Here is a 25,946-nt window from a genome sequence, read left to right as displayed (position 1 = left end):
TTGGTAAATTGGGTTCGACTTATTGGAAGCTCGGTTATATAGATCCATGGTCCCAATACTAGTTGAGACCATACTGCTTGTAAGACTCAGTTAATTGATTTTAATTAATCAATTATAATTCTAAAAGTTAGACTATGTCTACTTTATGAATTTTCACTAAGCAAGGGCGAAATTGTAAAGAAAAGATATTCGAGGCTTATTTATTAATTAAGAGACTTTATATGTCTAATTAATAAATATATTAAATGACAATATTATTTAATAATTATTTTTAAGTTATTAAATAATTAGAATTGGCATTTAAATGGTTAAATTGGAAAATTAGCATTTTTGAGAAAATGTGAATGAAAAATAACAAAATGGGAAAGTTGCAAAGTGAGGCCCAATTTCCTAATCTGGCCGCCCACTATGCATAGGCTTTTACCATTTATTTTTTCATTATTTTAATGCCATACAATTCTAACCTAAACCTAGAGGGCATTCTATAAATAGAAAGTATTGGCTTCAAGAAACTCATGACTTTGCACATTTGTTTCTTTCAGAGAAAGCCTAGTCGCCCCTCTCTCTCTTTTCTTCTCTTCTAATGTGACAGTCAGTAGTCCCGTGATCCGTAAGGGGAAACACCGAGTAAGTTGTACAATCCCACACCGCCTACAGAAGGTCAAGCGGGATGATTCTGAGACTGTGTAGGTATGGGACTACACAGTTGAAGAGAGCTTAAATGGATTGATTGGTACTACCTATGTCAACAAGGTGCATCTTGTTTTTCGGTAGCCCATCACGAAAGAACTCCACAGTTAAGCGTGCTTGACCTGGGAGCAATTTCAGGATGGGTGACCTCCTGGGAAGTTTTCCCAGGAAGCGTGCGAGTGAGGACAAAGCACGCTGGAAACACTCGTGTTGGTCTGTAGGGTCAGTCATCGATCGAGGAAGCAGCCAGAGTGACGTACTCGTGTATAAGAGCCATTCATTCCGTGGGTGTAAGGGCCCAATGGAGGCTTGAAGCGGGGACGTTACAAATGGTATCAGAGCCTTGACCCAGCCGGAAGTGTGGTCGACGAGGACGTCGGACCCCGTAAGGGGGGGTGATTGTGACAATCAGTAGTCCCGTGATCCATAAGGGGAAACACCGGGTAAGCTGTGCAATCCCACACCGCCTGGGGAAGGTCAGGTGGGATGATTCTGAGACTGTGTAGGTATGGGACTACACAGTTGAAGAGGGCTTAAATGGATTGATTGGTACTACCTATATCAACAAGGTGCATCTTGTTTTTCGGTAGCCCGTCTCGAAAGAACTCCACAGTTAAGCGTGCTTGGCCTGGAGTAATTTAAGGATGGGTGACCTCCTGGGAAGTTTTCCCAGGAAGCGTGCGAGTGAGGACAAAGCACGCTGGAAACACTTGTGTTGGTCTGTAGGGCCAATCATCAATCCAGGAAGGAGCCAGAGTGGCGTACTCGTGTATAAGAGCCATTATTCCGTGGGTGGAAGGACCCAATGGAGGCTTGAAGCGGGGACGTTACATCTAATTTCAAAATTCCCTTCAGTGATAGAGCAGTGCCCACACACATCAAGTGGTACCTCAATCATAGTATGTAAGACTGTGGAAAATCAGCATCAAAGAAGGAGAGAAAGAGATCCAGATTCAGATCTTCATAATGCTCTGCTACAGAAAGGAATCAAGGGCTAGAGATCTGAATGGAAGGAGTCATTATATTTCGCTGCACCCAATATAAGGTTTTCTTAAACTCTTATGTGTTTATTTCATTGTTTTAGAATTCATATTAGGATGTTAATGAAACATACTTGGTAGTAAATCTAGATCCTCGTAAAATATTTCCAACAACTGGTATCAGAGCCATGGTAATGATTTACTTTTATGAAATATGAATTAAAACGATGTTTTGTGTTGATTTGGATGGTTTCATGTTGGTTTATGTGCTTATCTGATGAATGTATGTGTTGTACGAAATTTTTCCAAGAAAAATATTTTTTTCTATTTTTGAAAATATTTTATTTGGATTCCTTGTGAAAAATTAAGCAATTTTTGTTTTTACGGAACTCGATTCCGATAAAAATTGAAAAAGTTATGAATTTTAGAAAATCGAGATTCTTGGCTGTCGAAGCTAGGTGCACGCATGCACCAGGTGCTTCGGACAAGCAGCCATGCGCGCGTGTGAGGCTCGCCCAGCACCCTGCATCCGCCGAGCTGAGACCCTCCAAGCGCCGAGTTTTCTCGGTGCCTCTTCTCTGTCCGTGCGTTTAAGGCACTGTCTGCAGCCTATCCTGGCAGCCCCCCACAAATTGCGATTTTTGTGGGTTTTTCCCCAAAAATCCAATTTTTTATGGGATTGTTTCCCAAAATCCGATGTTTCCAATTTTAGATTTTTCCAATTTGAAATATTTCCATTTTTAAATATTTCCAATTTTAAATATTTCCAATTATGGTAGGATTTAAAAATTTGTTAACTTCTTTAATATTTATATATTATTTAATTATAATATTAGATATTTTGATATTTAACATATTTTAAATTAAAAGATAACTTTGTCTTTTTATTTAAAATATTATATTAAAATTATCTTATATATTAAATTAAATTATTAATAAATTTGAAATTAACATAGATATTTTTATAGATATACTTACCATAATATTTTCAAATTCAAAAGTTTGTTATTTTGTTAAATATTTAATTATTTATAAATTATAAGTTTAAAAATGATATTTTTCTATATATATATATATCATTTTTTTCCTTATTGGAAATTTATAAATCATATCTTAAATATTTAAATAACTTAGATATTTTTGTAGAAATTTGAATATTACTTAATTTGGATATTTTGACATATAATTATGGTAATTATTATTTATTTATTATTTTATTCCTAATAATTATCTAACCAAATCTATTTTAAAATTGGTTTATTTTAATTAAATTATAAGATTTGAAAGTGATATTGAAGATTCTTTCTTTCAAATCATTGATCTTATTTGATATTGAATTTAATTTGATTCAAATAAACCTAGATATTTTAAAATTAGTTTCCTTTATTTTGAGATTTTAAGGTTTGTTTTAACAACCCTAAATTTTCAAAATTTAGTTGGTTGGTTTAAAAATAATAATTTAATTATATTAATATCTTATTTCACATCTGTTACATGGACAATGTTTGTTTATTTATTTATATTGTTCATTCAAAAAAAAATTTAACAAACCTACTATTTATTTGATCTAAATTGCTATGATTAACTTGTTGACAGATCCAATGATCTGATTTTAATCATAGTCCAATTGTCAATAGATCTTATAAATAATTTGTAACGGGTAAAGTTTGTACTTCTTTCATCTGTGTAAACCTAATAACATGATAGGGCCCATCCAAATCATTTGACCTGTGTGAGCTTATATGTTTGCTATTGTGCTTAGATGCATATAGGAAGCCCATTTAAGTTTTACTAAGTAAATGGACTAGGTTGCTTAAATAAAATTTGACAGAAGTAATTTTATTTACGCCCAATTAGATTTGGGCTTATTAAATGAATAACAATTGTTTATTTAAAGGTTAAATTCCTCTCTTTTGGGCCTTGTGTGAGAGTTGGGGGCCAATAGAAGTGGGTACGACATACTGAACCCAGCTCCCCCTCACATGAACTACCACAATTGTGAAGGCCCATTTGCTTTATTTAATTGTATTAGGTTAATTATATTAGTATAACCTAATTAAAATTGAATTAGCAACATAATTAACTTTTAAAATATATGAAATTTATTTTTCATTTAATATTTTAAAGTTAATTTTAGAAAAATACTTAGTTAATGATCTATATTCTAGATAGTTATTTCTATACTAGTTATTATTTCTAATATTAAATAGGAAAATATCATTGATTGTGAAATTAATTGTTTAATAATTAATTTTGGTACAACCTAAGTTTACTATATTTTCCTAGTATTAAACTAGAATTAATAATTAAGTTTCATCTATACTTAATTATTTATTTCTTGAATTTAATACATTTAATTAAATTGAAAATTTCAATATCTAAGTTGATTTTCATCATGATACTTAAATATTGTTATTTTCATGTTATTTAATTAAAGTTGAAAATTATCTTAAGTTTGGAATCTTATTTCAGAATAACTTAAATCTGAATAATTTTCAAAATATATTTTATTTTATTTTATTAATCTTTTTTCCACAATTTCGAAATTGCATTTCTTTAATGCAGAAATTTCGAATTTTATTTGAAAAATAGATTAAAGTTGAAAATTATTTATTTTAATTTTGGACCAACTTAAATCAATGATTTTTTCATTTAATGATTAATTAAAATAAATGAACTAAAATATATTATAATTAGAAATTGAATTAATTAGTCAATGAAAGTCTAGATAGATATTATCTGTTTTGCTTGAAGTATTTTTCTAGTGTACTTAATTAAATAGAAAATTAATATTTAAGTTGATTTTTATCATGATACTTAAATATTTGAAATTTTTCTTTAATATTTAATTAAATAGGAAAATTATATTTTTGTTGAAAATTAATTTTTATTAATTAATTTTGGGCCAACATAAAATTAGAATAATTTTTCCAGGATTTATTTTTATTTTATTTTAAAGCATTTTTCGAAAATAGTATTCTTATATACTTTAATTTTTCGAAATGCAAAATATATTTATAGAAAATTAAATTTGAGTTGTAAATTAATTTAAATTAATTTTGAAACAACTTAAATTGAATAATTTTCTAAATATTTATCGGAAATTATCACTAAGATGGAAATAATTCATGTTATTTTCATATCCATCTAAGTATAATTTATCAATATTAAATTAAAATTTGTATTTAGAATTTTTCATTCTAAATTTGAATTTTAATTAAATAAATATATATATTTAAAATAAATTGATTAAAATAAATATTAGAAGAAAATGCAACTCTTTAAAATAATGAGCTTTTAGTTATAAGGATATTCGATCCTCATTGTTGGTCTTACAATAGTTAAACGTTTTCAATATAACCTCGAGACGCTAGACTTCGTCCCCCTTATGGATGGTTATTCGTTGAACGCATTTAACACCGTAAGATCTCATTTGATAAGTGTTTTGTAAGTTTTTGTCTCTATTAGACTCTACCCTACGGTGACTACTTAGAGATAAACTTATAAAACATGAAACAATGGTGGAAGCTCATAAAATGAGAATAACCTTGACTATCGCCTACCGGGACAACGTTGGATTCTTATTTTGATCGAATTAAAGGTTGCTAGAATGGTTTGCATTTTAAATGAGCTGATAACTCTATTCCATGATTGATACTTTGACTCTCGCTTACCGGGACACTGTATCAGTTTGTTGGAAACCTTGGAAATTATTTAGGATTGTATGTTTTAGTATTTTCACTTGTCATTCCTACTTGCTATGTGATTAATAATTTCTGAATTGTGTATGAATTTATATTGAACCATGTTATAATCTGTTATTAAATTGTAGTTTAATTTCGAATCTTCATTCTTGGTCTAACTTGGTTTGTTGTTCTAATGAGATAAATCCCTAATGGATTTTCACCATTAGACTAACATAATAGTGTTAGATCTCGAAAGATAAATATTGTAAATGCAACATCTAGCTGTTCATCAATTGATGACACCTTAGACTAGTATTTACAATATGAAACAAGAAGATTGTATAAATAAGATTACTTTGACTCTTGCTAATGGAAGCATCGTTGGATTCTTATTTAAAAAAACAAAATTATCCTAATTCCTCTTAGCTTATTCATTTCGAATTAGCTCAATAACATATCATTGGATGAATGGTCTATAAATCATTTCATATCATTATATTTTCTCTTAAGAAAGTAAATGACACATATGATTATATTCCCGAAATTCTATCCCAAAATGATATAAATCCTCAATCTTAGAAATCTCCTACTTATATTGGCAAATCAACTTAGAGTTAAATTAGTAGTGGTGGTACAAGAAAGAATTACTCATTATACAGTTACACTTTCACAAGTGTTTCATAACCATTTTCTATCAATGGATTCAAACTGTATGAGTTTAGTATTCCGTGACCAGAATCCACTTGCACTATTCTAAGAACTCTTTGTTGTAACTAAACCTAAGTCATCAAAAGACTACAACCACATTTTATAAATCTATCGCATTTGTATCTTGTTCATAGTGGTTTTGACAAGATCATTCTCTGCAAAGAGTTAATATGCCTATATCCACTGAAAGTAGTTCATCTCATTCGCAGATGGATGTACATTCAGGGGTGGATATGAGTTTTCATTGTATTCTTAAAACAATCACTCTAAATTTTACCTTATGCAAAAGAAATTTGAAATGTTTAAGAAAATTTCATGAATTTCAAGCAATGGTGAAAAACCATTAAGGTAAGTGGTTAAAGATCTTGCGAACTGATAGGGGTGGAGAAAAAGTTAGTAGATATGCAGTTCAAAGATCATTAATTTGATTTTTGAATTATATCCAAACTTACCTCCCCAGAAATTCAATTTGCATATTGATAATTAGTTACTAGTCGTTGCCTAAATCCTTCTATGGTAATATAATTTCAAAATGATGCAATAGTTGTATACTTAATGTAAATCATTATTAGATTCATGGATGACCTAATCGAAATCTAAAGAAAAGCTAGAACTGCTAACCCTGGTTTGCATGTTTGTTAGCTATTCTAAGTGATTAGGGGTGGACCATCCCATAGTCATTAGATAAGAATGTGTTTGCTTAAACAAATACTACTTTTCTAAGAAAATGACTAAGTCTGAAAATAAAGGAGATAATTTTCTTGATTCCAAAAGTGTTCAATCATCTTATTCTACATATGATGATCTCACTGCCTCTGTTGTCTTAACACAACCGAAGAGGTCAATACCATTTAGTTTTCTTAGACATAGTTCACGGTACCTTGTCGTAGTGGGAGAGTTTCTAGGAACTCACCTTCTTATGACTTGGAAGAGACTAGTGATTAAAATCCATTGTGAGTTTAAACAAGTAATGAATTGTCAAGATAAGAAACTAAGAAGAAAAGCCAAGAGAACTATGGTTTAATCCATTCACATGGAGTAACCTAAAGTTTTCTATTACAAGGACATAAAAGGAAATTTTCGTTAATAAGTCTATTCAATGGACTTAACAAAACTTCCTGTTCCTAGTATTATAGGTTTGAGTTTATCTAAACCTATGGCTTGTGGTATACCTGTTAATTTCTTACTCTAATGCAAGCAACTTACTTTAGTAAGATGCTAAAGCATTTTCTTTCTAATGGCAATCTATAGAAGCTTCTCGACTTCTAGGCATAGATTTTATTTATCTAAGGAAAAGTCTCAACTATTCCAGAAAAGATAAAGCCATGAAAGAATTTCTTAAATCAACAGTGAGAGGTCTCAGATATGCTTTAGTATGCCTTAGACCAGACACCTGATGTTGAGTGGGAGTAATGAGTAGGTATCAGATTAATCCAGGAGAAGAACATTGGAAGACAATCAAGTAAATCTTAAGATTAAGGAAAGGAACTATATGTTAGTCAATAAGGGTGTGTTTAAAACTCTTACACTACACCACATCAGATTTCGAGACTTGCCTTTGTGCTAAAAAGTCTGCTGATAAGATGGTGATTACTCTGGGGGTGGAGTAGTGATTTTGGAGAAGTGTAAAAACCTATCTAAAGTCTCTTAGTCTACCAGAGAAAGACTGAAAGTTAAAGTTGCAGGAAAGGTACTTATTCAGTCCAAGGAAAGTTCTATACAATTGTGGCACCGTTCCAACTTGTCTTAACTACTAGTGTCACTTCCTGAATAACCAAAAGTAGTTGCCAAAAGTATAGAATCCAATATCCCAAGAGAGTAGACATATAGAGAGGAATTTCACAATATCAAGGATTTTGTGATTAAGGAAGAGTAATGGTGGAGAAGAGGTTGTGTTTAATTCAACCTGTCAGATCCTATTACGAGGAGTTTACTACTACTACACTTGATTTGTATATCAAGGTGTTGAGATTATTTGAAATGCACATTTTGTTTTACATTAGTGCAAGTGGGAGTTTGTTGGGTTTTGTGCCCTAAATAAAACCCATTTCAATATAATCAGATTTACTTATTAATAAAGATCAGATTTAACATTTTATGTTGCATGGTTCACATGATTTATTTCATGATTATATATATAATGTATGAATTCTATTTAAGTCCAGAACATATGAATTTGTTAAAGATTATAGCGTTGTCAGCATAGTGGAATATAATCTTAATTATATGTTCGAAAGTTTATTCCCTAATTTTTCAGTTCACTGGATTTAGACTGACATGATAATCAGCAATAGGTATTCTTACACCTTGGAAAAGTGTTATGTCCTTTCCAGGACATTGGCAAAGTTGACCAGTATCGGATGTATGGAGTATACATCGGAAGGGACCCATATTGAACTTTGATTAGATATATTAAAATTTACCGTAATATCTATTCAATTCAATATCACCTGTTGATCCTAGATCAAATGATCTTAATCCTGATATGGTTAGGTTCGATCTCAAGAGTACTATACATGTTCTTTGATTTGTTAGTTAAGCCTACTTTTGGGTCAGGGTGATACGTACATTTTGGGAACATGATAGTATAATTGAGTGGGAGCGCTACCATAAATATGGAGTCTATAACTTCCATACGAATTTAGAAGTGAAACGATGATATCCTTCGAGCTTGGCTAAACAGAGATAAATGGTGGAAATCTTATTTCACTTCGCTGAAATATCATTTATACGGAGCTAAGTGTTTTAAGGATAAAATACATTGAAGGTGAACGGTAACTTAGTGCCTTTTCAATGTAGATCATCTATTATAGGGTCATTGATCAAATTAGGATTATAATAATGGATAACTAATGACGTATCTATATCATGGAACATATAGAGCGTTCTATATGACTGAGAGTGCAATTCCAAGTTCTAAGAGTGGATTCAATAAGGAATTAATAAGCTAGGGAATTTACTAGGTAAATTCGGTTCGACTTATCGGAAGCTCGGTTATATAGACCCATGGTCCCGATACTAGTTGAGACCATACTGCTTGTAAGACTCAGTTAATTGATTTTAATTAATCAATTATAATTTTAAAAGTTAGACTATGTCTACTTTATGAATTTTCACTAAGCAAGGGCGAAATTGTAAAGAAAAGAGATTCTAGGTTTATTCATTAATTAAGAGACTTTATATGTCTAATTAATAAATATATTAAATGACAATATATTTAATAATTATTTTTAAGTTATTAAATAATTAGAATTGGCATTTAAATGGTAGCATTTTTGAGAAAATGGGAATGAAAAATAACAAAATGGGAAAGTTGCAAAGTGAGGCCCAATTTCCTAATCTGGCCGCCCACTATGCATAGGCTTTTACCATTTATTTTTTCATTATTTTAATGCCATACAATTCTAACCTAAACCTAGAGGGCATTCTATAAATAGAAAGTATTGGCTTCAGGAAACTCATGACTTTGCACATTTGTTTCTTTCAGAAAAAACCTAGCCGCCCCTCTCTCTCTTTTCTTCTCTTCTAATTTCGAAATTCCCTTGAGTGATAGAGCAGTGCCCACACACATCAAGTGGTACCTCAATCATAGTATGTAAGACTGTGGAAAATCAACATCAAAGAAGGAGAGAAAGAGATCCAGATTCAGATCTTGATAATGCTCTGCTACAGAAAGGAATCAAGGGCTAGAGATATGAATGGAAGGAGTCATTATATTCTGCTGCACCCAATGTAAGGTTTTCTTAAACTCTTATGTGTTTATTTCATTGTTTTAGAATTCATATTAGGATGTTAATGAAACATACTTGGTAGTAAATCTAGATCCTGGTAAAATATTTCCAACACAACCCACATCCCAACACTCATCTAGAATATGCCTTTAGGAATGAACTTGAAGGTGTGAAGAAGACTCCTGGTCACAGTAATACTTCACACTTGCTCATGATGAACATGAAATTCTAGAAAGCAGCTAAGCGGGAAATTGTTCAATCTGAAGAGCAAAGAGTTCATAGCTCCGACAATCCTACTACTTCAAGCTCAGTTGAGAACAATAGAGAAAGTGATTCCACTTCCTCAAATTATCCTTCACAACAGATTGAACCATAAATAAGAATAATTCAAAAACGGTTAAGCAGTGATGCTTTAGTTTTTAAATCATGTGTTTTAAAGAATGATAAATCCATCTGGATTCTTGATTTTGGATCTGCAAACCATGTCAGTTGTTCATTGCAATTGCTTGAAAACTGGAATTATTTGAAATCTGGAGATTTAAAACTTAAAGTTGGTAATGGCGAAATGGTATCAGTTAGAGCTAGCGGAAAAGCCAAACTAAAGTTTCAGAAAAGAATTTTGGAATTAGACAATGTCTTATTCATTCCAAATTTCAGTTGAAACTTAATTTCTGTTTCATGCTTACAATTGCAACAATACTAATTAGATTTTTCGAGTTTTGGTTCTACCATTTCTTGAAATGACATTCAAATTTGTGTTTCATCTATGGTACAGGGGTTTTATGTTCTAAGACCAGACGAACCATTTGCGCTTCATAACGAACTGTTTAAAGTAGCTAAACCTAGAAACCATAAAAGGCAAAAGATCGATAATGAAGACGAAACATATCTATGGCACTTACGTCTTGGTCATATAGGCTATGATAGACTTCACAGATTAACCAAAGGTGATCCATTGAAAAATGTCACCTTAGGTGAATTACCAGTTTGTGAATCTTGCCTAGAAGGCAAAATGACCAAACGTTCTTTCTCTGCAAAGGGAGAGCGTGCCAAACAACCCCTTGGGTTAGTAAATTCAGATCTTTTTGGACCACTGAATGTCAAAGCTAGAGGTGGTTATGAGTACTTTGTCACTTTCATTGACGATTACTCTAGATATGGTCATATTTACCTTATGCATAAGAAATCTGAAATGTTTGAAAAGTTTCAGGAATTTATAGCGTTGGCTCAAAACCAATTGGGTAAAACCTTAAAGATCTTGTGAACTAATAGGGGTGGAGAATATATGGATATGCAGCTCAAAGATCATTTGATCGAACTTGGCATTGAATCTCAATTGACTGCCCCTAGCACTTCACAACAAAATGGAGTTGCAAAAAGAAGAAATCTCACGCTTTTGGAAATGGTTAGGTCCATGCTTAGCTACTCCACTCTACCTACGTCCTTCTGGGGATATGCAATTCAGATGGCGACCGACATTTTAAATGTTATTCCATCTAAATCAGTCCCTAAGACACCTTTAGAATTATGGAATGGTTGTACACCTAGTTTACGCCATTATAGAATCTGGGGGTGCCCTGCTCATGTCTTAAGAAAGAAAGATGGCAAACTTGAAAAGCGAACTGATGTTTGCATGTTTGTTGGAAATTCTAAAGAGACTAGGGGTGGACTATTTTATATCGCAAGGATGATAAAGTGTTTCTTTCCACAAATGTCACTTTCCTTGAAGATGACTATATTAAGAATTTCAAACCACAAAGCAAAGTAGTATTGGAGGGAATGCTTTCAGATATAACTCCTTCTAATGTTCCATCCTCTTCTACTCAAGTAGAGGATAATCTCACTTCCTCGGTTGAACCTTTATAAGTTGATACAACCGAGAGAACTACCACTAAAGTTCCTGTTCAGACGGTCACCGCTCCTCGTCGTAGTGGGAGGGTTTCTACTAAACCATCTCGTTATGGCTTGGATGGTGAAATCAATATGGTCGTTGGTGACGGTATTGATGACGACCCATTAACCTATAAACAAGCAATGGCAAGTCCAGAATAGAAACAATCGTCAGCCGGAATGGATCCAGAAATGGATTCCATGAAAAAGAACAAAGTCTGGGAATATGTAGACGCACCCGATGACTATCGTCCAATCGGATGTAAGTGGGTCTACAAGAAGCAAAGAGGCGCTGGAGGCGAAGTCGAAACTTTTGAAGCTAGATTGGTCGCCAAGGGTTACACCCAAAGAGAAGGCGTGGACTATGAGGAAACTTTTAGTCCGGTCGCCATGCTCAAATCCATCCGAATTCTTCTCTCCATAGCAGCCGCTTTTGATTATGAAATCTGGCAAATGGATGTCAAGACAGATTTCCTTAATGGAATTCTTGAAGAAACCATCTATATGGAGCAACAAAAAGGCTATGTTCTTCCAGGGCAGGAAAAGAAAGTTTGCAAACTCAATAGGTCCATTTATGGACTTAAGCAAGCTTCTCGCTCCTGGAACAAAAGGTTTGATGAAATCATCAAGACCTACGGCTTTCTTCAGAATGAAGATGAACCTTGTGTTTACCAACTCAAGGAAAACCAAGTGGTAGTCTTCCTGGTCCTTTATGTTGACGACATTTTGATTATTGGCAACAATATCAAGAAAATGACTGACATCAAGGAATGGCTAGACACTCAATTCGAAATGAAAGATTTGGGTGAAGCTGCCTATGTTCTCGGTATTCAGATTATCAGAAACCGGAAGAACAGATCCCTTGCTCTCTCTCAAACAACCTACATAGATAAAGTTTTAGAGAGATTCTAAATGACCAACACCAAAGGGGCAACCATGCCTTCTAGATTTGGTATCTGTCTATCTAAGGAACAGTGTCCCACTGATCCTCTAGAGATAGAGAACATGAGAAGGGTTCCTTATGCTTCAGCAGTTGGGAGTCTAATGTATGTAATGTTATGCACTAGACCTGACATCTGTTATGCAGTAGGAATTGTGAGCAGGTATCAAACGAATCCAGGACAGGAAGAATGTTGTTAAGCATATCTTGAAGTACTTGAAAAGTACAAGGCAATTCGTGTTAGTCTATAAGGATGGTGCTTTAAATCCTGTAGGCTATACCGATTCAGATTTCTAGGCATGTCTGGATGACAAGAAAGATACATCTGGGATGGTGTTTACTCTTAAGGGTGGAGCAGTGGTTTGGAGAAGTGCTAATTAAACCGTAATTTCAAACTCTACCATGGAGGCAGAATACATAGCTGCTGCAGAGGCTGCAAAAGAACTTGTCTGGCTTAAAAAGTCCTTCTCAAGACTCGGTGTCGTTCCTGGAATAGAAAAACCACTTGTTTTGCTTTGTGATAACACTGGAGCCATAGCCAACAGTAGAGAGCCTCGAAGCCACAAGAGAAGCAAACATATAGAAACGAAATACCATATCATCAGAGAGTATGTGGCAATAGGGGATGTACTGGTGGAGAAAGTGGACACAGAGGACAACCTAGCTGATCCATTCACCAAAGTTTTGGCAGGAACTTCATTTGAAAAGCACCGTCAGAATTTAGGATTAATTGAAATGTACTGATTGTTTTATATTAGTGCAAGTGGGAGTTTGTTGGGTTTTATGCCCTAAATAAAACTCTATTTCAATGTAATCTCTATCATTTAAATATCAATAAAGAGACAGAAGTATTTTCATCACTTATGGTGTCATTTGGTTCATGTTATCATTTATATGTTTATTTGATTTATAAATTCATCCAAATCCTTATCACATTTATGTTCTTGATTATTGTGTCGTCAGCACAGTGGAAAGTAATCAAGATTGTGTGATTAAATATATATTCCTAGATTTATCAGTACACAGGGTTTAACTGATATGATAATCTACAACATAGTTTACTTGCACCTTGGATAAGTGTTATGTCCTTTCCAGGGTATTGGTTAAAGTAAATCTTGGGTTGGATGCATGGAGTATGCATCGGAAGGGACCGATATTGAACTTTGAATCAGATATGTTAAACTTACCGTAATATCTATTCAATTCAATATCACCTAGTTGATCCTAGATCAAATGATCTTAATCCTAACATGGTTAGGTTCGATCTCAAGAGTATTATACATGTTCTTTGATTTGTTAGTTAAGCCTACATTTTGGTCAGGATGATACGTACATTTTGGGAACATGGTAGTGCAATTGAGTGGGAGCGCTAAACATAGACATGGAATCTATAGCTTCTATCAGGGCATAGAAGTGAAATGATGATTTCCTTCGAGCTTGTCTAAACAGAGATAAATGGTTGAGTACTCATTTCAGTGATTATGTTTAGTTCACTGAAATATCATTTATAGGTGGCAAAGTGTTTTAAGGATAAAATACATTGAAGGGTGTAACGGTAAATTAATCCCTATACAATGTAAGTCATCTATAGAGGATCATTGATTATTGGGATTATAACAATGGATAACTAATAGCTTATCTATATCGTAGAACATATAGAGCGTTCTATATAACTGAGAGTGCAATTCCAAGTTCTTGTTGGGTTTTATGCCCTAAATAAAATTCTTTACAATCTGATTAGTTATCAATATAAGAAATTTGAAGTGATTGATGTTTGCATGAATTTTACATGCTAATGGTTTAATATGTTTAATATGTTTATTACATTTACACACAGAATTAGTTAAATCCAGATCATATGTTTATTCACAATTACAGTATGGTCAACACAGTGGAATGTGATTGTGATCATATGAATCAAAAGAATTGGTCCCTGTTTCATCAGTGTTATTGGATTTACACTAATGTGATAATCAGCGATGATGTGTACTTACACTTGGAGTAAGTGTTATGTTCTTTCCAGGGCATTAGTAAAGTATGCTAGTTTCGAATGTATGGAGTATACATTGGACTGGACCGATATTGCAACTAAGTTAAGATATTACAAACTTACCGTTATATATATCTTTCCAAGTCAATATCAGTAGTTGATCTTAAGATTAAAAGAATCTAAATCCTGATATGCTTAGGCTCAACTCAGGAGTGCTATTCATGTTCTTTGATTTATTAGTTAAGCCTACTTTTAGGTCAGGGTGATACGTATATTTTGGGAGCATGATAGTATGATTGAGTGGGAGTGGTGAACATAAATATGGAATCTATAGCTTCTACTGGTGTATAGAAGTCAAGTGATGATTCCCTTCGAGCTTAGCAAATAGAAGTAAATGGATGAGCTCTTGTTTAACTGACTAATTATTAGATCACTAAACACCATTTACAGGTAGCTAAGTGTTTTAAGGGGCAAAATACATTGAGGGGTGAGAACGGTAAAGAAATCCCATCTCGATGTAGATCATCTATATAGAGGATCTTTAAATCACAATAAGATTATAACAATGGTTAAATGAGATAGCATATTGATATCGTGGAACATATAATATGCTCTATATAAGTCTGAGAGTGCAATTCTAAGTTCTAAGAGTGGATTCAACGAAGAATTAATAAGTAGGAATTTACTTGGTAAATTTGGTTCACTTATTGGAAGCTCAGCATATAGATCCATGGTCCCCATTCTAGTTGAGAACATTCTGCTTGTAAGACTCATTAATTGATTCGTGATTGATCAATTATAATTCTAAAGTTAGACTATGTCTAATTTTATGAATTTTCACTAAGCAGGGGTGAAATTGTAAAGAAAAGAGATTCTAGGTTTATTTATTTATTAATGGACTTTATATGTCTAGTTAATAATTAAATTAAATGACAATATTATTTAATAATCTATTTTAGTTATTAAATAATTAGTTTTGGCATTTAAAAGGTTAGAATTGGAAAATTGGCGTTTTTGAGAAAATAGAAATAAAATTTGATAAAACTGCAAAATCAAGTGGGGCCCACTAACACACCATGGCCGGCCACTATTTGTGGAATTTCAAATTAATATTTTCATTATTTTAATGCCAAATAATTCCTAACTTAAACCTAGTAGTTGCCTATAAATAGAAAGTGATGGCTCAGTTAAACATACATCTACATAAGTTTTTAATAACCTTTTCTGACAGAAATTTCTCTCTTCAGAAAAACTGAGCCTTCCCCACTTTCTATACCTGGCCGAAACCATCCCTCTCTTTTCCCTTCATCAATTTCGTGACCCTAGTGAAAGAGTAAGTGCCCACACACAGCAAGCAGTAACTCAATCATAGATTGGAAGACTGTGAAGGATCAAACTTGAAGAAGAAGGACATTCGGGCTCAGATCTTGATTATACTCTGCTACAGAAAGGATACAAGGGTTAGAGATCTGAGTGGAAGGAGACATTAATTCCGCTGCATCAATGTAAGGTTTTCTTAACTTTATATGTGTTTATTTTATCGTTTTAGAAAGTTCATATTTAGGGTGTTTAAACAACATACTTGCGAGTAGATCTAAGATCCAAGTAAAATAAATTTCCAACAGTTCTATGGTGGATGAAACAAGGAATTAATAAGTCAGTAAATTTACTTGGTAAATTCTAGAGCTGCTTATTGGAAGCTCAGATATATAGGCTCATGGTCCCCATACTAGTTGAGACAATAATACTTATAAGACTCAGTTAATTGATTTTGATTAATCAATTATAATTCTAAAATTAGACTATGTCTAGTTTATGAATTTTCACTAAGTAATGGCTAAATTGTGAAGAAAGAGTTTCTAGAGTTTATTTGTTAATTAAGATACTTTGATAAGTCTAATTAATAAATATATTAAATGATAATATTATTTAATAATTAATTTTTAGTTATTAAATAATTAGTTTTGGCATTTAAGTGGTTAAATTAGAAAATTGACATTTTTGAGAAAATAAGAAGGAAAATAAGAAATATAGCAAAATTGCAAAATGGTGCCCAATATCCATGGCCGGCCACTTCACAAGGATTTTACATTTATTTTTTCTATTATTTTAATGCTAATTAAATCTAACCTAACCCTAGGTGGTTTCCTATAAATAGGTAGTGATGGCTTAAGGGAAAAGATGATGCATCTCATTCCTTCAGATAAAATTTGAGCCTCCTTCCTAACCCTAGCCGAAACCACACACACACACACTCTCTCTCTCTCTCTCTCTCTCTCTCTCTCTCTCTCTCTCTCTCTCTCTCTCTCTCTCTCTCTCTCTCTCTCTCTCTCTCTCTCTCTCTCTCTCTCTCTCTCTCTCTCTCTCTCTCTCTCTCTCTCTCTCTCTCTCTCTCTCTCTCTCTCTCTCTCTTCTAAACCGAGCCTATAGTGAAAGAGTGAGTGCCCACACACATCAAGTAGTACTCAATCATAGTGTGTAAGGCTGTGAAGAATCCAGTTTCAAGAGAAGGAGATTTGGACTCAGATCTTGGTGATACTCTGCTACAGAAAGGATACAAGGGTTCGAGATCTTAGTGGAAGGAGACATTATATTCCGCTGCAACCACTGTATGGTTCCTCATACTTTATATGTGTTTATTTCATATCGTTTTAGAAGTTCATATTTACGATGTTAATAACATACTTGTTAGTAAATCTTGATCCTGGTAAAATAATTTCAACAGGAGCCGCAGGAGAAATCCGCGAGGATCACCTTCAAGCTTTCGTTCAACAGTCAGGGATTCCCTCATCCCTACGTGCTCCTCCTTGCTTCCCCCTAAGTAGAAACAACGATATTTACATTATCAACCTCGAAAAAGGCATGGGAAAAGCTCCAGCTCTATCCCAGCGAGATACACTTTATAGCGAATCTAAATCCACGTTAGCATTGACCCAGTAAAAGCGAATAAATCACAACTATGTGATTTTCCAATAATAACCGTATTTATTTTGCATGGGACGTAATCAAATCCCATAATTTCAAGGGATTATTGTTGTGGGATATCAAACTGATTGTAATTAACTGCCCTCCTATGTAACTATAAATAGGGGCAGGATACACTAAAAAAGAGACGAAAAATCTTTTAGAGAAAGAACCCTTGTTTTGTACCAGAGAAATCTAATAAGATAGACTCGTGGACTATGCAAAATGTTAGCTGCAAAACCACGTAAAAAAAACTTTGTATTATGTTTTCTTCTTTTACTGTTATTATTTCTGTGCAAATCCATCACGAAATAGGCTTTAATATAGTTAACGAAAATCTGCGTAAGCATATATATAATGTTATAAACAAACCTTTTAATTAATCCTTTAAAATAAAAGATAATATCTAATTTGATTCAAATTCATAATTTAAATTTAAATATAAATATCATATAACTAATTAACAGAAATTAGTTAAATCCTTTTATTTTATTATATCTTTTTAATTAAATAGATTATCTAACGATATATTTAATTCAATAATCAAAAGATAACTAATTAATATAATTTGAATTATTTTAAAAATAAAAAATTAAACAAAATTAATATAGGTCTTTATATATCGCCCTACACGTGTGGGTAAACATACAGGTGTGGGCCATATTTTAAGGTCAAAAATTGATATCTCAACTTTACAACAAATAAGATTTATTATTTATTTCTGTCAATAAATAATAATCTATTAATTCTCATTACTCTCTTATTTCATAAGGATTAAAACAAATATTATTTTCACTAAAAAAATATAATTCTCTCTTTAATATTATTTAAGTATAATAGTATATTTAACTAGTTAATATATTTTTATCTGATAAAATTAAATAGTTAAATACTATTTAATTACACAATTCATAATTGTCATAATTATTCACATTAATAATTTTAATGAAGTACTAATTTGCCCTTAAAAAATTTATTTCTCATAGAAATTAAATCTCACTCAAATTTACTCATCAAATAAAACTTTCATGTACAATGTTGTATAGAGGTGACTTGGGGACCATGGACCTATATTTCGAAGCTCTAATAAACACATAATTATTATTAATCTCTTCAATAGAATAATTTTACTTATTAATTTTATTATTACTCCACTATAAATGTAAAATTGCACCCTTTGACAATTTAGAAATATAATTATAGAATTCTTACTTGTAGTCCATTGATATAATCAATATAAGTAGTTTGTCCTCTAATTATTAGTTCATAATTAGAGTTGGTCAAAAGTATCGTCGTACCCTTCTAATTATCTCTTGACTCGTTATGTACCATTAATTCAATGTGAACAGTTAATCTTTAACTTATTATATAGATTTGAATCCAACTATTAGCAATCCTAGAATTAACTCTACAAGAAAACTAATATTCGATCAACTAGGAAAGCTTGATTTCAATTATTGTATAACATGCTCCTAGCCACTCATGTTATTAAGCTCCCAAAACAAAAGTTGTAAGAATCATCTTCTCTGAGAAACTTTAACGAGTTAATCAAAGAACTTAATGAACACAAACATGAGTTCATGTATACTCAGGATTTAGATTGATCTACTAATGATCATGGTTATGATATGAATAACTCTTTCGTGGTAAACATCACGTTAATGAAAGATGTTATTACAAATCAGTCCAGTCATGCATAATCAAATTATACACAACATATTTACTAACATGTCTATTCACATGTATATGATTCGAATCAAAATCACACATACTAAAAGTATAGTGTATAGTAACCGTACTTAGCAGTTTCATATTAAAGATTCATTTTACTTTAATACAATACCGACTAGTTTTATTCATATCATATAATTTAAATTCTCCTGTACATCCTTACAAGATGATACTTTCTCCACATAAATAAGGAATTTTCATATACTTATTAATTATACTTCTATAATTAATATATTTCTTTATCTTATAATTATATTTCATGTATTCTATAATATATTATTCATTAATTACTTGCTTTTAGGGCACAAATCTCAATAATAATATTCTCATATGACTAGCAATTATAATGTAGGTACCTTCAGACTATGTGGGAGCCAACTACATGTCTCACTATTTGAGCTACCCATCTCCAATGACATTCTTTAAGGGTGTCAAAAACCACATTACTTGAAAATATAATATTTTATTGAGGAATGCTAATTACAACCTCTTAGTCAATCTCTACGTCCTAAATCACATGCCGAAATATTTTTTTTCATAGCAGTATTCGTTATAGTTACAGTATCATCCCTGTAAATTTTTGAAAAATTCTGAATAGTTTACAATATCAAAAACAGAGTTCCTGATATTCCAGTTTACCACGCGCGTTCAAAAAACTTTAAACATATTTTCGGCACTATAAACTATTCAAAATTTTAAAAAAATTTACAGGGATGATGTTGTAAGCATAACGAACACCCCCGTGAAAAAAAAATTAAAAAAAAAAATATTCCGACATGTATTTTCGGACGTAGAGGTTGACTAAGAGGTTTTAACAAGAGATTGACTGTAGCACTCTTCTATTTTATTTTATCTCTATTCCACATTATTTTATTTAATATATTTTAAATAATTAATTTTTTTATTTTATGAAAAAATAATAGTAAAAAAATAAGAAAGAGAACATGTAAATAATATTATTATATGATATTCTTTCTTAGTATTATTTTTTGGGTAAATACCATTTTGTACTTTGTATTTTGCAAAAGTTACCAATTGGACCCTCTGTTTTGTTAAATGACAAAATGGACTCTGTATTTTCCAAATTAGTACAAATAGGACCCTGAACTGATTTTTTTTTTTTTTTCAAAATAAAATTTTATAAAAATTTGATTTAAATTTGTTATGATAAAACTATTTACATTTTCTATATTTGTTCGTGTTAGGAATTGTTTTTAAGTTGGTTATATTAAAAAAAAAAGTTGTCGAAAATTAAACTCAGGGTCTTATTTTTACCATTTTGGACAATACATAGTCCATTTTATCATTTAACAAAACAGATGGTCAAACCTATAACTTTTACAAAACACATAGTCCAAAATGATATTTACCCTATTTTTTACTCAAACGATAAGTATCCATTATAAGATATCAAAAATACATACATGCCATCAAGCATTTTTTAAAACAATTCAATTATCGAAGATGCTCTTAAGTGATTATCTCAATCCATCTTCTTTCTTCCGTCCTTGGTAATCTAAGTTGCATGATACTCATAATTGGAGTCTAAAAATTACTTTCTTAAAATTGCCTTAACGTTAGACAACAAAACAGTCTAGATAAGTGTTTTACTTTTGAGGCTTTTTCATTTTTACACTTCAAAACAATTTCTTTTTGTATTTTTACAAAATTTTACACAGAAACCCCTATTGCAACTACGTTGCAACTTAAATTGCAACAAAAAATCGTATAGAAACCCCTATTGCAACTAGCGCTGCAACCACTTTAGAAACCCAAACCGTAAATTTGAAAAAAAAAATTAAAAAAAACAGTATAGGGAGTAATTCCCCTCTACTTTTCCTATCACTCAACATAGTGTAAATGTTGCACATTTACTATTTCAAACATCACCATATAAATGTAGTGTCCATTCTAGCCTCAAAAAATTAAGAAGAAGACTAAATAAATTAATGCACTAAATAATTTACTGTGAATATTGAGCAAGGTAGAATGCTAAAAGTAATTACATAAAAATAAAGCGAAAAAACAAAATATTTTCCTATAGCAACGAATTGTATATTTTGTAAAACAATTAAATTCCAAAAAAAAGGAAGAAAAAAGAAGAAACCTTAGGCAATCTATAATTTAGACTTCCTTTGAAACTAGAGAATCAAAGAATATCTCTTGGTCTCCACTGAAGACACCAGCGACCAAGAAGAGTCCATTTCAATGCTATGTAAATTAGATTAAGTTCTAAGACCTTCGATCTGAGGTCGTTAACACGTTCTACCATGCAGCTTCGCACTTTTAAAAACTAAAGCTGCTTGCCAATAAAAGTTAGAGAGAGCGGTACCAAGTCCAAGATCTCAACATCAAATGAAGCCTGTAGCTTGTCAAGGGTTCTCCTTCACAGGAATAGAAACTTCATTACTCGTTTCATCTGAAGGTGGAGGTTTCTGTGGAGCTTTTCTCAAGAAGCTTTTGGCATATAGGGAACCAAAGACGATGACCTAATAAATCCCACCAAAGTAATGTTACTGCTAATCAGGAAAGATAAAAAGTACTACTAAGATTTGAGACTTGAGACTTACTGCTCCGATAAATTGTTCCCAGCTAAGAGGGTGGGAAAACCACAAACATGACAGCAAAATGCTCACCAACTTTATCACCAAAAAGTTAAGTCAAAAACCAGTTAAGTCAAAAACCATGATTTGTGAAATAGCCAATTAACTAATGATGAAAAAGGGAATAATTATGTTCTGAATAGTTCAAAAGTACCTGTCTTGTGGTCATTATTGTGGCAAATGTGAGAGCACCGAATGTTCGGATTGTGTAAGAAATAAAAAATTGACTAGCTGTTGCTACCTGCACCCAAAATCATCGGTGAATATATATTTTAAGGGTGTGTTAGCCAATGAGCTAAATGAAAAATGATCACTCACAGTTGACAGCAAGACAATGTCAATAAAACAATCATTATGGCGAGAAACAAATTCTATTGCCGGCAGTAAATGGCCCTGTAAAATTAGACCTGAAGGCAAAAACAAAGACGTAAAAGGAGTGCACGTATGTACATGTAAAGTATATTTGTAAGCAAGTTGAGAAAGATTTCAAAGAAACTTCTCAACTCCCAAATCCCCAACCATAAAACTCAGTCCAGTGATCTACAACCTTTATCATAAAGGCAGTCAATGGTCAATAAAAAAGACAACCATACAGGAGGAGAATTTATAACCAATTTCAGTACTTCAATTATAACAAATATGTGTGCCCTCTTGACTTCGAGATTTAATTACTAGTCTATGTCGATAAAATGCCTTATAATAATTGAAATGGCAATAAGGATCTTACCACTCAAGCTGAGAACACAGGAACACATTGTTGTGTAGAAAATTTGATTATGAATCTCCATGTCATAGCCTTTAAAGAGTTTATCTTGAAATGTGCTTGTAAAGCCATCAAACCTGCAGACACTTATGAGTATAAGACTAAATGGATGGTCTTCTTCTAAAATGACTTTTAAACATTTAAAAGGTCAAGCTCTAAATGCAAACGAGAAGTTATATCTATTCAAAGAAAAGAGATACACACATGGTCATGGACTCGTGGAAATAGAATTCAAATGCAGTCAGTACAACACCCTCTCAAACTATTAAAGCTCAAATATAAATGGATAATTAAGAATGAAAATTATAACCGTAAGTTTCAAAATAATACCCGAGATAACCCATCATCAATGAAACACCCCAAACAGTATTCTCCCTTCCTCTACCATATGGACTAATGTCAGGTCCTGCCTACAATCAAAGTACAACAAAACTATTTCAGCGCACATCAACAAAAAAATATGATTTACAGATTCTTCAGCATCATCAACAAAATAATCGTCAAAACATGCATCTCCTTCGAAAAGTATAGAGTTTATGTTCCTACATAGATCAGAAAAAGACATGTTCTTATTGCACTGCACTACGGAGATGGTTTTTTCTTTTTCCTCCAAATTTTTTTGGCAAATGCTATAGGTTGTCAAATTGAAGTAGATACAATATAGTGAAACTGAAACTATTGTTGAATTTGAAGCCTTCAAGTCCATCAAACTATGGTCATATTTCACATAACATCACATACAAACTAGTTACTCCATTGGTTAAGCTAAGCAACCTGAACCTTACAGTATGTACAAAAGTCTTGAACTCTAGACAAGCAATTCCAATACTAAAGTATCATTTAACGGCACAAGCAGATTCCATTGATAGGATAGATGTGTTAGGAGACTAACTGGTTTGTTTGAGATTTGCTGTTCTATGTTCTTATACATGTAAATTTGAGAAGCGGGTATTACACGTACAACTCATTCCTCATAATAGCTGCAAACTAACATAATTTCAACATAAAAAAATAATCTATATGCATGTGCTTGGGTTCAAGTAATGGAATCAGACCTTGATCTGAGACAAAAGATGTAATCATTACCGGATATAAAATAAATATTGAACAGCCCACTGTAACTAGAAAAGCAAAAAAGTAGTCTTGTCCCTTGTACTTCTTCTGCATAATTATAGTGCCCCATACCTGCATAAAAGAGAATGGAAGAGTAGCCAACTTATAAGCATATGCTTGCATACTCCTTGTGTATATAACATACATCCACTACTTTAGAAGCCTTTGGCTCAGACTATACAAAGCAATTAGATTTAGCAACAACCATAGTAGCTTTAAATTTATAGAGAAGTAAAAGTTGACATTTAGAAAGTGAACATATTAAAGAATAAGATCACCGGAATCCTAACCCAGAATAGCACTTCATAGCCACACAACCAGATACAAGGTTAGCAACTGAAAAGTATTTAAGCAACGAAATACACTATAAAAGGTGATTATAATAATAAACTGCATAATATATCTTACCATAACAGGTATCATTTTAGCACATTTTGCTAGTGTCTGAACAGGGAAACTGACATATTTAAGGGCCTGGAACAAAAAATGTCTAGTCACTTAAATGCATCAACAGTATAGCTAAATAATAAGCTAACAACTGAAAAACTTTGCAACCAAGTTTCTCATATCTACAACACTAAGAACACTACGGAGACAGCTAACCTCGTATTGACATGTTGTAGTTAAAATGTTAGATACTGATACAAGGCAGTATTTATAAACTGGAGCAACCGGATCCAAGGCTTTTTTACTCGCCTGAGAAACAAGAATGAAGAAAATGAATATTCAAGTTAAAACTCGTTTGAAACATGTCATAAAGCTACACCAAATATGCATGGCCCGAAAAATGAGATGAAAATTCAACCAGAAAAGTAAAGATTACCTAATTTTCATATACAAAAAGAAAAAACAACACTACGTACCAGTAAAAAACAAGCAGAGACAGCGGATGTTGTGATTCGATTACAGAAAACAAGAAATAACGAGTACTTGAAAAATTCCTTGTTCAGACCATATGGAACTCTCATAATCTTCTCCTGTAAGAAACAAAGTCCCATCAACTCTAGAGAGACATAATAAGACAATCTTTAAGCTGAGGTTTTATGAGACTATTCAATTATGAATGTAATAAATGATTGCATACTACGATGATCTTGATTTAAATACTAATTGAGTATTATGAACACTGAAATCCACAAATAATAAATGCAAACATAATTGCATACACTACCAAACCAAAGCTAAGATAGCATAACTTTTCTCAACAATCCCACAATTTATTCAGTTTAAGTAATTAAAAAAAAAAAAAAGAGAGAAGAAGAGAGCAATCCAAAATATCCACAAATTTCATCACTTTACTAAAAGAAAATAAAAGGCGATGTGAAAATGGATGGCAAATGTGTGTGTGTGTGTGTGAATGAATATTCATGTTACCTGTAAAAAACCATAAGCGACCAAGGTGGTCATAATGCCGGAAACAGCAAAAATCCCTTTCCATAATTTGCTATCTTTGAAACCACCGTGCAACGACGAAGGCTCACCCATGGCCTTTCCCACCAATCTGAAACACCCCCACCAAATCAATTAATCACCAAAATAAAATAATAAAACCTCGGCACAACACAGGGAAATGAGGGTTATACTATCTCGTAACAATAAAGGGCAGCGGTGAAAACAGCGTTGTTGTCCACGAGCAACAGAGATGTACAGACTGGCCGGAGCCGGAGCTAAACCAAAATTAGGGATCAAAAGGTGTTACGGTTGAAGTGGGAGAGGAGGAAAAGCTTCCGAGTGTGGAGGCTCCGGACTCAGAGATGGATGAGGGAGCGAGTCGTCGTAACTCAGTGATCACAGCGGCTCGCACCAGACGGAGGCTTTTTCTCTCTTTTCAATATTTTAATTTTATTTTAATTTGAAAATATTATTTATATAATTTTTGGGTAGCGTTTTGTTCACTCACTCGCTCTGATGTTTCAAGTGTCGAGATTCAAGTCTTTCGAAAAGAGGACAGGACAGTGGTTCGGCCTACATAGTGGGCCCTTTTTACCTTGGTTTTTTTTTTTTGTGTGTGTGTGTTGAAACCTTTTGTAACTTCATTAAGATAAACCAATAAATTCAAAGCTACAACAGTAGCAAATTTGGAATACCCAAATGATCTCTTGATCTAGTCCTAAAGCTCTCCTAGAAAGATTATGGGCTAAAGAATTCAAATTCTAA

The 25,946-nt window shown here is 32.5% G+C and overlaps 1 protein-coding gene across 2 annotated transcripts; it reads right to left on the bottom strand.

Annotated features, from left to right (window-relative positions):
• Nucleotides 1-21,262: 21,262 nt before the first annotated feature.
• On the bottom strand, nucleotides 21,263-25,722 carry LOC115721228 (UDP-galactose/UDP-glucose transporter 5B). Of its 2 annotated transcripts, none has more exons than XM_030650484.2 (12): nucleotides 25,373-25,722; nucleotides 25,164-25,290; nucleotides 24,653-24,766; nucleotides 24,393-24,485; nucleotides 24,198-24,263; nucleotides 23,763-23,861; nucleotides 23,007-23,086; nucleotides 22,641-22,753; nucleotides 22,232-22,320; nucleotides 22,068-22,154; nucleotides 21,881-21,949; nucleotides 21,263-21,799 (listed from the first exon to the last, which is right to left on the bottom strand). In XM_030650484.2, exons 2-12 carry the CDS (start codon nucleotides 25,272-25,274, stop codon nucleotides 21,683-21,685), a joined length of 1,038 nt encoding a protein of 345 aa, XP_030506344.2. In that variant the 5' UTR covers nucleotides 25,275-25,290; nucleotides 25,373-25,722; the 3' UTR covers nucleotides 21,263-21,682. The 2 variants fall into 2 exon arrangements, with proteins under 2 accessions (XP_030506344.2, XP_030506345.2); XM_030650485.2 differs by having other exon boundaries at nucleotides 25,384-25,695.
• Nucleotides 25,723-25,946: the final 224 nt, after the last annotated feature.

This window comes from Cannabis sativa, chromosome 2 (assembly GCF_029168945.1).
Source record: "Cannabis sativa cultivar Pink pepper isolate KNU-18-1 chromosome 2, ASM2916894v1, whole genome shotgun sequence".
Lineage (NCBI taxonomy): Eukaryota > Viridiplantae > Streptophyta > Magnoliopsida > Rosales > Cannabaceae > Cannabis > Cannabis sativa.
This window is presented reverse-complemented; position numbering and strand designations above follow the sequence as displayed.